The 14,712-nt window shown below is 50.5% G+C and overlaps 1 protein-coding gene across 1 annotated transcript in view; it reads right to left on the bottom strand.

Annotated features, from left to right (window-relative positions):
• The window catches only part of TLL2 (tolloid like 2), a 146,174-nt gene that overhangs the window by 7,067 nt on the left and 124,395 nt on the right, over positions 1-14,712 (bottom strand). The window contains exons 14-18 of the mRNA XM_066355432.1: positions 9,337-9,462; positions 8,454-8,614; positions 7,675-7,855; positions 5,782-5,907; positions 3,117-3,244 (exon numbers count right to left, since the gene is read on the bottom strand). Of these exons, the coding sequence (XP_066211529.1) occupies positions 3,117-3,244; positions 5,782-5,907; positions 7,675-7,855; positions 8,454-8,614; positions 9,337-9,462 (722 nt within the window). The remainder of the gene's footprint in view (positions 1-3,116; positions 3,245-5,781; positions 5,908-7,674; positions 7,856-8,453; positions 8,615-9,336; positions 9,463-14,712) is intronic.

The following is a 14,712-nucleotide window of genomic DNA, read 5'->3' as shown; positions in this document are numbered from 1 at the left end:
ACTAAGGTGTTGCAACACGCAATGAAAAACTAATGATTGATGCTTCTCATCTCTCTCCGTTCCTGTCTGTCTGTCCCTGTCTACACCTCTCTCTGACTCACTCTCTGTCTCTGTAAAAAAAAAAAAAAAAAAAAAGAAGTGGGCTGGGGTGGAGAGAGGCCATTAGCAGTGTGGGCTTTCATAGGAATGACAAACACACTTGAAATGAGCAAAGCTGTTCACACTTTACAGAAAGGGAGTTGGGGGCCAGAGACTGGGGTTAGGGACAGTGGGCCGGAAGGGGAGACCAGTGGCACCAGGGTGGGTCATGCATTGGAAGGGAGACAGTGAGCCAGAGTGGCAGAAAGCTCCTCAAAGGTCCATGGGACACCCTGTTGCTGTCCCCATGCAGTGGAACACAAGCTACTTAGAAATATTCAATTCAGGCCCTGGCCGGTTGGTTCAGTGGTAGAGCGTCGGCCTGGCGTGCAGGAGTCCCGGGTTTGATTCCCAGCCAGGGCACACAGGAGAAGCGCCCCTCTGCTTCTCCACCCCTCCTCCTCTCCTTCCTCTCTGTCTCTCTCTTCCCCTCCCGCAGCCAAGGCTCCATTGGAGCAAAGATGGCCCGGGGCGCTGAGGATGGCTCTATGGTCTCTGCCTCAGGTGCTAGAATGGCTCTGATTGCAGCAGAATGAAGCCCCAGATGGGCGGAGCATCGCCCCCTGGTGGGCATGCCCTGAGGATCCCAGTTGGGTGCATGCGGGAGTCTGTCTGACTGCCTCCCCGTTTCCAACTTCAGAAAAATACAAAAAAAAAAAAAAATTCAACTCATATTCTATGTTAACAAAAGGAAAAAAAATAGACCACAATCAATAAATCCACCATCCACTTCCCAAGTAAAAAAATAAACAAGCAAAAAACATAGCGCATATATGTATGAACCTCAGAAAAAATTGAGGTCTTGCCTAACTGCGGCCACTGTGATCCGTTAGTTTAGTTCCTTAGCATCTTAAAGAACAGGAAAAGACGTTTGTGGCAACTGCTAAAATCTTCTGGACCCTTCAACAAGAAGCTCCGCGCCCAGATGTGCTGGTTGCACGTTCCTAACCCCAGGGGGCACCATTCCCCCGCTGTCGTCAGATATTTATGTTGCCATTGCAAACATTTTCCAGCAGATGGCAGTCTTGGGGAAGGAGTGCCTTTCTCTAAGGCGCTCTCTCTAACTCACCCACCCTCACCGGGATTCAAGGCTGTTCTGACCTATTCCAGAGAGCAGCACCAGAAACATTTCCCACATGGGCAGCTATGCAATATGAGGTGCCCACTGGGAGCCATGCATATGAGGTGCCCTGCCTTCTCCATCTCTCCATGCCCTGCACCTGGCACAGAGACACACCAGCACTCACACTCTAGCCTGGGATCCCCTTAACCCACCTGTTCTCATGGCTTTCGCCCCCTAGCAAGCCCCAGGGCCATCGGCTATGTATAATCTTGTTCTCCTTTGATTCCTTCCATTCTCCCTGCATTGTTGTCCGAATTCAGACGGTCATCCACGTGCCTTCTGAAGAGCTTACTCATTCCCCAAGTCCGAACAACCCATTTAAAAACTGTCTCGAGTACAACACTTTCTCCAGCTGGGCGGAGGGTTTGTTTTAGCTCCAGGACTTGGGAGTCCCCTGGGGCTGAGAAATAGACTTGTAGGAAAGATTCGTTTCTCTTTGAAATAATCGAGCATGGTGTGCGGCCCACAATCTTATGCATGGATGAGACTTTAAAAAAAGGCTTGGGGCCCTGGCTGGTTGGCTCAGCAGTAGAACATCGCCCGGCGTGTTGAAGTTTGGGGTTAGATTCCCAGCCAGGGCACACAGGAGAAGCACCCATCTGCTTTTCCACCCCTCCTCCTCTCCTTTCTTTCTATTTCTCTCTTCTGCTCCCGCAGCCAAGGCTCCATTGGAGCAAAGTTGGCCCGGGCACTGAGGATGGCACCATGGCCTCCACCTCAGACACTAGAATGGCTCCGATCATAGCGGAGCAACGCCCCAGATGGGCAGAGCATCGCCCCCTGGTGGGCATGCCAGGTGGATCCCAGTTGGTCGCATGCGGGAGTATGTCTGCCTGTCCCCCCTTCTCACTTCAGAAAAATACAAAAAATGGCTTGGAAGATAATGTGTTGTTGTTTTTTTATACAGGGACAGAGATAGAGTCAGAGATAGGGACAGATAGACAGGAACAGAGAGAGATTAGAAGCATCAATTATCAGTTTTTCATTATGACACCTTAGTTGTTCATTGATTGCTTTCTCATATGTGCCTTGACCACCGGCCTTCAGCAGACCGAGTAACCCCTTGCTCGAGCCAGCGACCTTGGGTCTAAGCTGGTGAGCTTTGCTCAAGCCGATGAGCCGGCGCTCAAGCTGGCGACCTCGGGGTCTTGAACCTGGGTCCTCCACATCCCAGTCCCACACTCTATCCACTGCACCACCACCTGGTCAAGCAAGATAATGTGTTTTTAATTCAAGAGCTGATTAGCATAATAAGTTAATTTGCTATTGTTAGTTGAAAAACTATAAGTTGTAAAAAAAAATATGAATAAACTGTCCATTTGAGAAGTTTGGGCACAAAAAAGGATATACATTTATTTTCCCATGAATGTACATGCATGCTTGTATGTGCAAGAAAAGTTTCTGGCAGAATCACACGGAAGAGTTCAGAGAGGTCATTTCTAGAGTGGCATGAGGGATCTGGAAATTTCTAATTTCGCTTTCCAACCCTCTGTACATATTACTTCTTTAAAACCTTGAAGATGTACTGATTTGTAAAAAGAAATAAATAAAACAGGAAACAAATCTCAGACAGCACTGTGTGGCGGGTTCTACCTCATACTGGTGCCGCTGTGACCAGGTGCTGCTGGTAGAGCTTTGCTCACCGCCACCCCGTGCTGAGAGTTTGTGAACATCCTGTCTTCGTCCGCACAACTGCCCCATGAGGTGGGGGTCCCTAGCATCCAGATCATGAAACTGAGACCTGAAAATGTTGAGTAACTTCCCCAAGTTTCAGAGTGAGAAGTGGAAGAACAAAGACTCATTCATACCCATGTCTCTTTGTCCCTGTTGTCCACGAACTATGAAAATGACTCACAAGTTTCACCCTGTGGCCCGCGGTTGATGAGATGTTCCAAGTGCACTCCCGCCGGCTGGGGTATTTGTCAGGCCAGTTGGGGCTCGCCAGGGTCCCCTCGGCACTGCTGATCTTGTGCGCACAGCCCGCTGGAGGTCGGGAGGATACAGGCAGAGAGAGAAGTGATTCACTAGCAGGCATCATAGCAAGCATTCTAAGTCATCCTCCCCTTGCTCTACTGGTCACATGGTCATTAGGAAGCAGGGGTCAGCCTGAATCAAGTGTCACCTGGCTTAGAGATTTGTGATTTATTTGGCTTTGCTGCCTTCCTGACAGTGGCTTAGGAACCAAGTCGTGTTTCTTTCTATTACTATTCACATCATGTGTATCATTGGAAGTATGGTAGAGTTAGTGGTTCAGAGCACAGGCCCTGGGGTCAGATGGACCCTGGTGCAAGTCCTGGTTCCACCTCCTTCAAGCTGTGGGACTCTGGATACTTATCTAAATCTTGATGTCCTTATTTATTAAAGGGTGGCAACCTCACAGGGAGGTCAATGAGATACCCGGTGTCAATGAGATAATGCTTGTAAAAGGCTTAGCGAGTGCTAACAAAGATCTTCAGCACTGTGCCTTCACCTCTGCACTACCTTTCAGGTTTTTGTTTTTGTTTTTTTGCATTTTTCTGAAACTGGAAACGGGGAGGCAGTCAGACAGACTCCCGCATGCGCCTGACTGGGATCCACCTGGCATGCCCACCAGGGGGCGATGCTCTGCCCCTCTGGGGCGTCACTCGGTTGCATCCAGAGCCATTCTAGTGCCTGAGTCAGAGGTCACAGAGCCATCCTCAGCGCCCGGGCCATCTTTGCTCCAATGAAGCCTCGGCTGCGGGAGGGGAAGAGAGAGAGAGGAAGGAGAGGGGGAGGGGTGGAGAAGCAGATTGGCGCTTCTCCTGTGTGCCCTGGCCGGGAATTGAACCCGGGACTCCTGCACGCCAGGCCGACGCTCTACCACTGAGCCAACCGGCCAGGGCCTCTTTCAGTTTTTTTAGAGCAATTTCATTTGGAGGCTACAGATGTTGCCCTGGTTCTGGTGCCGTTAGCAAAGAGTGGCTCCGTGACCTGCTGAATGAGTAGCATTTTGGCCAATAGTTAAAATTTGTCTCCCTCTGTGCTGGGCGTGTGCTCAGCATTCTGAATGCATCCTTTCATTTGATCCTTCCCGCTTTCCAAATGAGAAAAAGTTTACAGCAGGTGACCTGCTGGTAATGGGGGGAGTCAGGAATCGAACCTAGGTCTGCCTTTGCTATTACCGACTAGGAAATGGAGGCGGGCCTCGTGGCACTGTGGTTTCAGTGAGGTAGCTGAAGGGGTAGGTGAGGGCGGGTGCGGGGGTGAAGGGGCTGCAAGGGGGTCCCGGTTGCTCGCTGCTGCCTTTGTCCTGCAGCCGCACAGAGGACAGGTGCCTACAGGAGCAGGGGCTCCGCGACCAGGATGTTTATTCCGGCACCCCGCCCCACCTGGGAGAGCCCCGCCCCACCTGGGGGGAGCCCCGCCCCACCTGGGAGAGCCCCGCCCCACCTGGGGGGAGCCCCGCCCCACCGGGGGAGCCCCGCCCCACCTGGGGGAGCCCGTGGGAATGCAGCCCCAGCTCAGCTGGCAGGATCTCCATGGACTTCCTATCCCACATGCCTCCCCCACTGCAGGAGGCAAGCTTTGTTCTGGCCCAGGCTTACCTCACAGGGGTTTGACAACAATTTTTAAGTTTCAGAATGATTGTTCCTTCCAAGTTCTTCCAACCCGCCTCCCAATCCAACCCGTGACCGCCCTTGTCTGTGTCATGGGGCTGGGCTTTGAAGGGGGAGCTGCATCCTGCTTCTAAGGACATCTTAGCTCATCAAGACAGTCTAGGAAGGCCCTGACCAGACTGTGAACCCAGCCAAACTGCCTCACTCCGAAATGTTTATCCCTCACCCTTGAGGTCCTTTGCAGGGCTCTGTGCTGGGGCCAAGGCCTGGAGGCCTGTGTTTATCAGAGATGTTCAAACTCCCTTTGCAGGGTGGGGTAAGAAGCGAGGAAGGCCTTTCCCAGAATGACTGGACAGTCAAAGCCATCTGGTCCTGAAGAACTCCCAGTAGTGAATGGAGCAGGGAGCAGTTTTCCCAGCTCTATTTCACTATTAGACCTGCATATGGTAAATAACATTGTGACACAGATGGCTCGTACTTATTAACATTTCAAGTGCTTAATATGTGCCAGATCATGTAAAATACTTTCTCGGCATTCTCTCATGTAATCTTCAGAGAAAACTTTAAGAAGGGGGTATGTTTAGCCCCCTTTAAAGAGAAGAAGAAACTGAGGCTCAGAGAGGTTAAGTAATTTATCCAGCATCACACAGCTAGTAAGTGGCAGAGCCAGGATTTAAACCTAGAGAGCCTAATCCTGGAGCCTGGGGGTGGGTGGGACCATTTCGCAGTACTAACTCCAGGAGAGCACATGAGGGCCCCTACACGCCTTCTGAAGGTGTGAGCTGCCCTGGAGAAGATCACTCCTCAGCAAGAGGGCAGGAGGAGGGAAGGCAGATGTTGAGCTTTAGGGGGGCTCAGGGAAGGGCCCCCCTCTCTTACTCTCACAGCCGGCACACTCCCAGCAGCCAGGGGCAGCGTGGCCCGAACACAGCTCAGCCTCACCCTCTTTACAATCGTGTCCGTTCTCGTGGAGCCTGTAGCCGTTCCTGCACCGGCACAGGTAGCTGCCCAGCGTGTTGACGCACTCCTGCTGGCACCAGCCGTTGTCTTTGGCACACTCGTCCTTGTCTGGGGAGACCAACAGACTCTCTGAAGGGGAACCGCCCACTCGGGATCCTCCCTGTCAGCTCAGGACTCTGCTCAGAAGTAGCCTCCTTGATTGCCCAGTTCTGATCATCCCCAGACCCGGGGGGGGGGGGGGGGGGGAGCAGGTGGGAGGCAGCATTTATTGGGTATTACGTGGCCCAGGCTCCTAAAGCACTTAAATATATATATATCTGTTTCCCACCGAAAACAAGGAGTCCTTACAGGACAGGCTAATATTAATAATAATAGTTACAATAATAAAAATAACTACCATATATTGAGTTTTTACTATGCAATGGGCACCGTCTCAAGCACTTTCCATACAATATCTAAGTTAATTCTCACACATCCTTAGCAGGAAGGTGCCTATGCCCCCATTTTACAGGTAAGGAGACTGAGGCTGAGAATGCTGATGTGCCCACTCACTGAGCTAGTGATCTGTGTGACCCGGGCCCTGGACTCATAGCCCACGACCCCACCCCACCCAACCCCCCTGCCTGTGAAATAGGTAAGTGTGCAGCCATGGACCAGGTGGCCAAGTGCCAGCCTTACTCCACCAGTTCTAGCTCTTGTGACCTTGGGCAGTCTTGCCTCACCTTTAAAGTGGAGTCTGTAGTGGCCCCTTAGCTCACAGGGCTGCGGAGAGGAGTGTATCAGTATAGGGAAAGCCCTTAGAACTGCATCCGGCCTGGGCTAAGTGTCAGCTTTTATTTATTGTTTGTATGAACTCAAGTGTGAGCAGGTGTTATTGTATAGTTCTTGTAGCTCAAGCCAGGGCGGTCTGCAGCCCTCTCCTAAGCCAACTTCTTCCTGTATAACAGAGGGCCAACCTCCCTCCCCAGGCCGGCCCCCACCCTGCCCCCGGCCAGGGAACTGCAGGAGTCAAGCTTCTCCTCTCTGCACCCTCCGCCCACTGCAGGCATGGGCCACTGAACACTCCCTATTTTTGTATATGCCCTCTTATTTCACAAGGACAGCTAAGAATGCTTGGACAACACTTAGAGCAGGGGTAGTCAACTTTTTTATACCCACCGCACACTTCTGTATCTCTGTTAGTAGTAAAATTTTCTAACTGCCCACTGGTTCCACAATAATGGTGATTTATAAAGTAGGGAAGTAACTTTACTTTATAAAATTTATAAAGCAGAGTTATAGCAAGTTAAAGCATATAATAATTACTTACCAAGTACTTTATGTTGGATTTTCGCTAAGTTTGGCAGAATAAATCTTTATAAAACAACTTACTATATAGTTAAATCTATCTTTTGCTCCACTACTGCCCACCATGAAAGCTGGAACGCCCACTAGTGGGCGGTAGGGACCAGGTTGACTACCACTAGGGGGCGGTAGGGACCAGGTTGACTACCACTAGGGGGCGGTAGGGACCAGGTTGACTACCACTAGGGGGCGGTAGGGACCAGGTTGACTACCACCGACTTAAAGAACAGGTGAAGATCACCAAACACTTAAGCACTGGAAGCACAAGCTGGGGGAAGGCCGGGAAGGAGCCTTCCCTAAAGTCTATAGTGGACCCAGCCCTGCCCACACCTTAATGCCGGGCTTCTGGCTTCCAGAGCTGGGAGAATACATTTCTTTTGTTCTAAGCCACCCAATTGGTGGTAATTTATTATGGGAATACTGAGAGGCAGGGGCATCGGGCAGAAAGGGGTGGCCAGGTGCCCCAAAGGCTGGGAGCTGGCAAAGCCGTGTGGCCCTCAGCACGGTGGCCTGGCCTCCAGACCCCCACACCTGAGAAGAAGTGGGCCCGGAAGCCACGCTTGGAGACCGTGTTGTCCGACTTGAACTCGATGCGCATGTTGTTGCTCTGTGAGGTGATGACTTCGGGGGTCTCGGAGCCGCAGAACCTGCCGTGCAGCCTGGCGTCTGGGGACAGGCCGCTGCGTACCTCCACGAAATCGTACTTACAGACCTGCAAGGGAGCGCAGTGGGGAGCCGCCGCTGTCCCCGGGGCCCCCCACTCCGTGCACTGCAGGGTCCCCTTCCTGAGAGCTGCACCCTGCTGGGTGGTTCAGCTAAGTCCGACAGGAGGGTCCTCTTGACCCCCTCGGGCGCCCCTCAAGCACGTGGTGCACGCCTGACTCCACTCTGGCTGCAGCACTCGGCCTCTGCCTTGGCTGATGGGTCATCCTGTGACCATGGCCCAAGGGAGGGAACAGGCTGTTTATACCATCCCGGTCCCCAGCTGCGCCTCACCTTCTCCATTCCCCTCAGCGGGACACTAACCCCAATACCTTCCCCTGACCTGTCCAGACCACCTCCTCCCTCCCCTACCCAAAACCACCCGCTCCACTCTTGTCCTGATTCTCCTTGGAATTACCAGTGGCAAGAGGACCCAAGCACTCTGTCTGCAGGGGACATTGAGCTGAAACTACTGCATAAACAGTCCCCAGATTCCACCCGGCTAAGATGCCAAGGAACTACTTTCCTGTCGGCTGACCCCTCACCAGTTCCCAGCCCCGAGCCACAGCCCAACACAATCCCCAACCAATTAGAGCACAGAAACATACATCGTTGCCTTCCAGTTCAAAAACTTCAAACTGAAGAGAGATCTGGTACTGAGCGGGGGCCACCACCTGCCAGACACAGTTTTTGTTGGTCGGGTAGTCCTTCGGCCACCCAGGGCTGGTGATGGTCCCATTCAGCTTGGTAATGAAGCCGCCACAGGCCACTGCACGGGGAAACAGAAGCGAGATTTGTTTGGTGTTAGTTCCGAGTGACTGCGATTTCCCTGAAGCAGCACTAAACCCTGCTGTTCTTTAATAATAATAATAAAAAACAAAGTTAGACAATCTGAATTGATGAATTCAGTATCTTTTTCTTCTGTTTCAGCTGAGCAGTTCGAAGAATAGAGTTGAGGCTAGGTCTTGACTACTTTTAAAAATAACAATATATTTGTACCGACCCTTCACCCAGTGGCATAGCTGGGGACGCCACAGGACTTAGACCAAAGGAAAATTAGAAATGTTTGCACCAAGCTATGCAATGCACCTGCTCACATAAACAGTGTCATGCAGGTGGGCAAGGGGGCGGCACAGCGGGCGGAAACGGAGTGAGTGAAATGCGCTGTTAGCTGAGTCACCCCAAAGTGCTCCTGGGTTTTTCTTTGCTTTCATTTTCTAGCTTAATAATCATGTGAATTTTATTCTTTTACAGAAGAAAATAAACCCAGGCTCCCGTTACAGTTTCTAGGATGGAGTCCATGTATTGAATACTTTGGACAGTCTTCTCCCATTGATGACAGTATTGAGCTGTTTCCCCCTCGGAGAAGTAGGTGGGTCATCCACCACAGCTATCCACCTGCACAGCCAGCCAGGGCCCGTCTCCGCCCCACTTCCCCTGCGGCTTGTCGCCCGTCCCGGCTCATTCCAGCCTGGCAGGTCCAACACCAACCTTCGCACGTCTTCTTGTCAGCAGCCAGCTCGTAGCCGGGCTCACACGCACACTTGTAGCTGCCAAGGGTGTTGACGCAGCGCTGCTCACACCCGCCCTGGTCTGGCCAGGAACACTCATCCACCTCTGTGTGGGAAAGGTGACTCCGGTTAGATGATCACCAAGCCGCCTGGCCCGTTCCCCGTCGCAGTCTGCATCTCAGGGTCCCCACAAGTGTCCCTGAGGAGCAAGAATGGACCGAGGGGAGCGCAGCAAGAGTAAGTAACCTGTGAGCCAGAAGCAAGCAGGCTCTGCTGGGGTGAAATCGAGCCTGAATGCTTTCGTTCTCTGAAGGCTTGTCAGCTGTATTCATATGTGATTTTTAAAAAGGTTCTGTAACGAAGACTGAACCAATTTCAATGCAATAGAATTTCCCCCAGCCCCAAATAACGGAACTTCTCAGGGACATTAAATAAAGGGTAAGAGCAAAGGGACATGCTTCTAGATGAAGATGTGTAAGTATTCTCCAGAGGTCGAACAAGAGCCTGCGATTTAGCGTTTTTGTAAATCATCTGAAGAGGTGTGCACAAGGAGCCCTTCAAGGCTACAGATAAGGCCGGGTTCTCGTGTGGCCAGTGCTCAGGAGAAACTGTGGGAAGAGGCGAGACTGGGTCAGCGGGGGAGACGACAGTGTCTAGTGATATGTTTGGGGCAATTAAATAATAGCAAGTAGGACACCAGGCATGCTGTCCAGAGGAAGAACAAGGGAGTCACTGCAGAATCTCCCAGACACATCAGCCCGAGGGATGACTGAAGACAAGAAAAACCCAGGTCCTGGGCATCTCCACGTTGCCAAGTTGTGGTACGGCTACCTCTGAAAGATAGCATACAGGTTGTGGCCTAACCAAGCCAAAGAACTTAGTGAAGGGAAATTTTTAAAAAGTCCAGTCTAGGGCCTGACCTGTGGTGGCGCAGTGGATAAAACCTCGACCTGGAACGCTGAGGTCGCCGGTTTGAAACCCTGCGCTTGCCTGCTCAAGGCACATATGGGAGTTGATGCTTCCTGCTCCTCCCCCATTTTCTCTCTCTCTCTCAAAATAAATTAAAATAAAACTCTTTAAAAAAAAATCCAGTCTAGGAAAAACAATGAATTGGGGACCAGGAGGAAAGCATCACTGGTTCCTAACATCATGGGAGGTAAGAAGAGAGCGAGCAGGGTTGTCCACAAATCTTGAAAGATTGTATTACACAGAAAGTGTAAAGAAATCAGGGTACCTCTGAGTTCGTCGGGAAAGACCGAGATCCTGCCAGGTCAGCAGGGATTTTTGTTATTTTTAAGTTTTATTTTTATTGGTTGATTTTAGACAGAGAAAGGAAGGGGAAAAGGGAGAGAGACAGAAAGAGAGAGAGGTGCATTCATTTGTTCCACTTAGCTGTGTTCACTGATCACTTCTCATGTGCCCTGACTGAGGATCAAACCCACAATGTTGGTGGTTCGGGATGACGCTCTAACCAACTGAGCTACTCAGCTGGGGCCAGCAGAGATTCTTTTAGTAACATGTCAGAGAGATGGCTTTTTCATACCCAGCTTGAAAATACCCAGAAATAAGGCTTTCACTGTTTTTCAAAGTTATTTCTCATCCTTTGCAATTTAAGTTGTCAACATTCAAACTCTGTGAAACTTCCAACTCGTTAGTCCTTCAGAAAATGCAAACCCTTCAGTGATCATGTCTCCCTCCAATCTGCTTTCTTCCAGCTCAAGTAAACCCATTTCCTTCCAGCCTTCCTTGTTTACAATGCACCAGATATTCATCAATCAGGCTGCTCCTCGCTGGGTAAAAGTGTGTAAATATCCCCTCATTTCACATACTGGACAGGAACCGTAGCTAATAAGAGCGATGTGTTCTTGGGCTCGACAAAGGCTTACACAGTTGGTTAGGAGGGAGACATGCTCTAAGCAGGGGGTTGAAGTTGTCCACAGCCTCAAATGAATATAAGTATTAAGAATGCTAAAATAGTAACAGTCCTGCAGTTACATATCAGTTTACAACATGCAAAGCACTTTCTTCAGCATTGCCAGGATGTATAGAAGGAGAATCGATGATAAGGAGAAATGGAAAGTCCAGGCTTTAGAGTGAGCCAGACAGACCTGGGTAGGGTGCCCCAGTGGGCCTTCCCCCACCAAACTGGTGATTCAACTCCCCCGCCTGAGCCTTCCTCCTGCTTTATAATGAGGAGATAATAATAATACCCGATTTTAGGGTTGTGGTGACAGAAAACAATGCCTGTGTGAAGTACCAGCACATAGACACAGTCAGCACACAATGGTTATCACTGCAGATGGCAACAGGGTTGCTTTTGAAATCCTAGTGGATCCAGTGATGGGGGTAGTGAAGAGAATAAAGTTACTGGCCACACCTGAACCAGGTGAGAGGGAGTAAGTAGTGCAGGCTGGAGGAGGGGAGGGAGACGGGAGGAACAGAAAGAAGGAAAATGACTGGAGGATCAGTTGGTGAGGACTAGGTGGGCAGAATAGCCGAGTCAAGAAACTGGCTGGTGGGGGGGAGAGGGAAGGGTGGGGGGAGGGTGCAAAGAGGGACAAAGATCAGGTGACGGAAAATGATCTGACTTTGGGTGATGGGTATACAACATAATCAACAGTTCAAACGTTACAGAAATGTTTACCTGAAACCTATGGGCTCTTACTGATTAATGTCACCCTGTTACAGTTAATTTTCTAAATAAAATTTAAAAGAAAGAAAGAAGGAAGAAGAAAGGAAAGAAGGAGGGAGGGAGGGAGGGAGGGAGGGAGGGAGGGAGGGAGGGAGGGAAGGAGGGAGGAACCCCAAAAGGGAGGCAGGGAAGGAAGGAAGGAAGGAAGGAAGGAAGGAAGGAAGGAAGGAAGGAAGGAAGGAAGGAAGGAGGGAAGGAGGGAGGGAGGGAGGGAGGGAAGGAGGGAAGGAGGGAGGGAGAGAGAGAGAGAGAAAGGAAGGAAGGAAGGAAGGAAGGAAGGAAGGAAGGAAGGAAGGAAGGAAGGAAGGAAGGAAGGAAGGAAGGAAGGAGGGAAAGAAGGACAGAAAGGAAGAGAGAAAGAAAGAGAGAAAGAAAGAGAGAGAGAGAAAGAAACTGGCATGTGGGCAAAGGGCGGAAAGGAACACAGGAAAGCCGATTATAATAGGCTTAGATGAACAAAGAACAGAAGCAGGAGTGAGGGAGGGGAAAACAATGCCAGAAGACGCTATGGTTATGGGAGGATCCTGGCTAACTATGCCTCCTGGTACCATCTTAACCATGTGGAGGGAGGGAGGCTGATGGCATGGATTTGAGCCTAAAGCAAAGGGAATATAGTCCCTCCAGAGACTAGAAGGTGGTGAAAGGTATACACAGACACCTGAGCTCTCTCCAGCAAAAAGCAGCGGGATGTTTGGCCATTTCCAACCCTGCTCCAGCTTGGGTGGATGGCATGGAAGTGTACAGCCAGGGACCCTGCTTGCAGTGGGAGACTGAGCGTCTTCTGTGTCGCCTCCACACTGTGTGTGGAGAAATGCGTCTGCTTGTTCTAGGTTACTGTGGCCAAGGCCACAAGCTGGGAGTGTGGTGTGGGAGGAGAAGCCGCGGCAGGAGTCAGTTTGGCACAGCCGGACCTCTGGCTTCTTTGCTTTCGCCAAGTGGTGTCAGTGAAAGAAAGAACCATTCATCCTCTAGTTAGATAATGAACGACTCAGGTAAGGATCCCCAAAATGTTTGCAAAGAGTGTTAAGGAAAAAAAAAGGCAGGCACATACCTAAGATGTCGAAGAAGTACCTTGAAAAATGCCAGTCCCCTTCATCAGACACATAGGGTGGTCTATCAGCAATGGGACAAGTGGAGTGTAGGGACCAAGGTGAGAATCCTCATATATTTTTGTGGGAAGGACGTGACCACAGCGGCCCTGCCAACCCTAGAAGGCTCCTGCCATCTCCTGAAGGAACCAGAAACGTGAGCTGCTCTGCTGGCTGTCCAGCCAGCGGGCTCTGAGAGGGGCTGCCATCTGGCACCTGGAGAGGGACACAGGGGCCAACTGGCACCCCGGTCGCTGTCATGTGCCAGCTGGGCCCTGCGCAGAACCTCTTGCCAACTGGCATCAAGGCCAGAGCTTCTTCGACTTGTTCCAATTCTTCTGCGCAGCCTTTCTAGTTACTCTCCTAGCTTCTTCCACTGGACAAGTCCTGACAAACACGTGGGCGCCGTGTGTTCAGAGGGCATCCTACATATGGCCACCTGGGGAGAGGCTAGGCAAGGCAGCTGGCTGTGCCAGGTCTCTAGACCTGACACAGTAACACAGCCCCGTGTGGTTATGTAACATATGAAGTGCAGCTTGTCAAAACTGGGATGTGCTATGAGTGTAGAACACACTAGATTTACAAGATTTAGTATGAAAAAAACCCTATAAAACATCACATTAAAATGTGTATATTCGTTACATATTAAAATGATAGCATTTTTTTTTTTTTGTATATTGGGTAAAATAAAATATATTGAAATTAATTTCACGTCCTTTTGTTTTGGTTTTGGTAAGGTGCCTAGAAAGTTTAGAATTACATACATGGCATGCATTTGTGGCTGGTCTTTATATCTGTTGGACAGTGCTCTAGACTGTGGTTTCTATCTGTCATTCCCATGGAAACCCCAAAAGGGAGGCAGAGCAGGTGACAGGATGCCCAATCCACAAACGAGAAGTCTCAGCCTCATTCCTTCATTCACCCATTCATTCATTGCCCCATAAGTATTAGAGCCCACTGGGGACCAGGCACTGGGAACAGAGTAGGGAACAGAGCAGGTGTGATCCAGTCTCAGAAAGGAAATCTGACTGCCCGAGAGTGGCTAGCCGGTTAGAAATGAGGGCAGGACTAGATCCCGAACTTCAGTCGCTGGACCCAGGGCCTTTTCCCCCTATCCTCCCACGGTATCGAGAAGGTGGAAAGGTGAGTGTCAGACTCCCATCACAAACATGAATGATGAACGCAAACCCTTCACCTTACTTGCCTGTGGCTTTCGGTCTCGGTCGTGGGAAGAGAGTGAGCACACTGTGGAACCTGAGAACTTGTTCCTTCAATTCAAAAATGGGAGTATATGATAATGCGCACCAACGGGTTGGTCTGAAGATAACGTGAGATGACTAATGTCATTGCTAGCACACTCAAGAGATGTCTTTTCTTTGTCCTTTAATAGGTTCCAATGAGGTTTCCACTTGCCCTGGTTGAGAGGGTCAAGGTCCTTCTACTTGATGTTAAAAAGATGACAAGCTCATGCACTAAGTTGGTGTAGACAGGCCCAGTGGTGGGATTCAGCTGGTTTGCACTGGTTTGCACTCGCAGAACTGATACCTAATTTTTTGTTGAGTTCGGCAAACCGGCT

Source organism: Saccopteryx leptura, chromosome 13 (genome assembly GCF_036850995.1).
Source record: "Saccopteryx leptura isolate mSacLep1 chromosome 13, mSacLep1_pri_phased_curated, whole genome shotgun sequence".
NCBI lineage: Eukaryota > Metazoa > Chordata > Mammalia > Chiroptera > Emballonuridae > Saccopteryx > Saccopteryx leptura.
The sequence above is the reverse complement of the archived record's forward strand: the minus strand, read 5'-3'. Positions and strand labels throughout refer to the sequence as shown.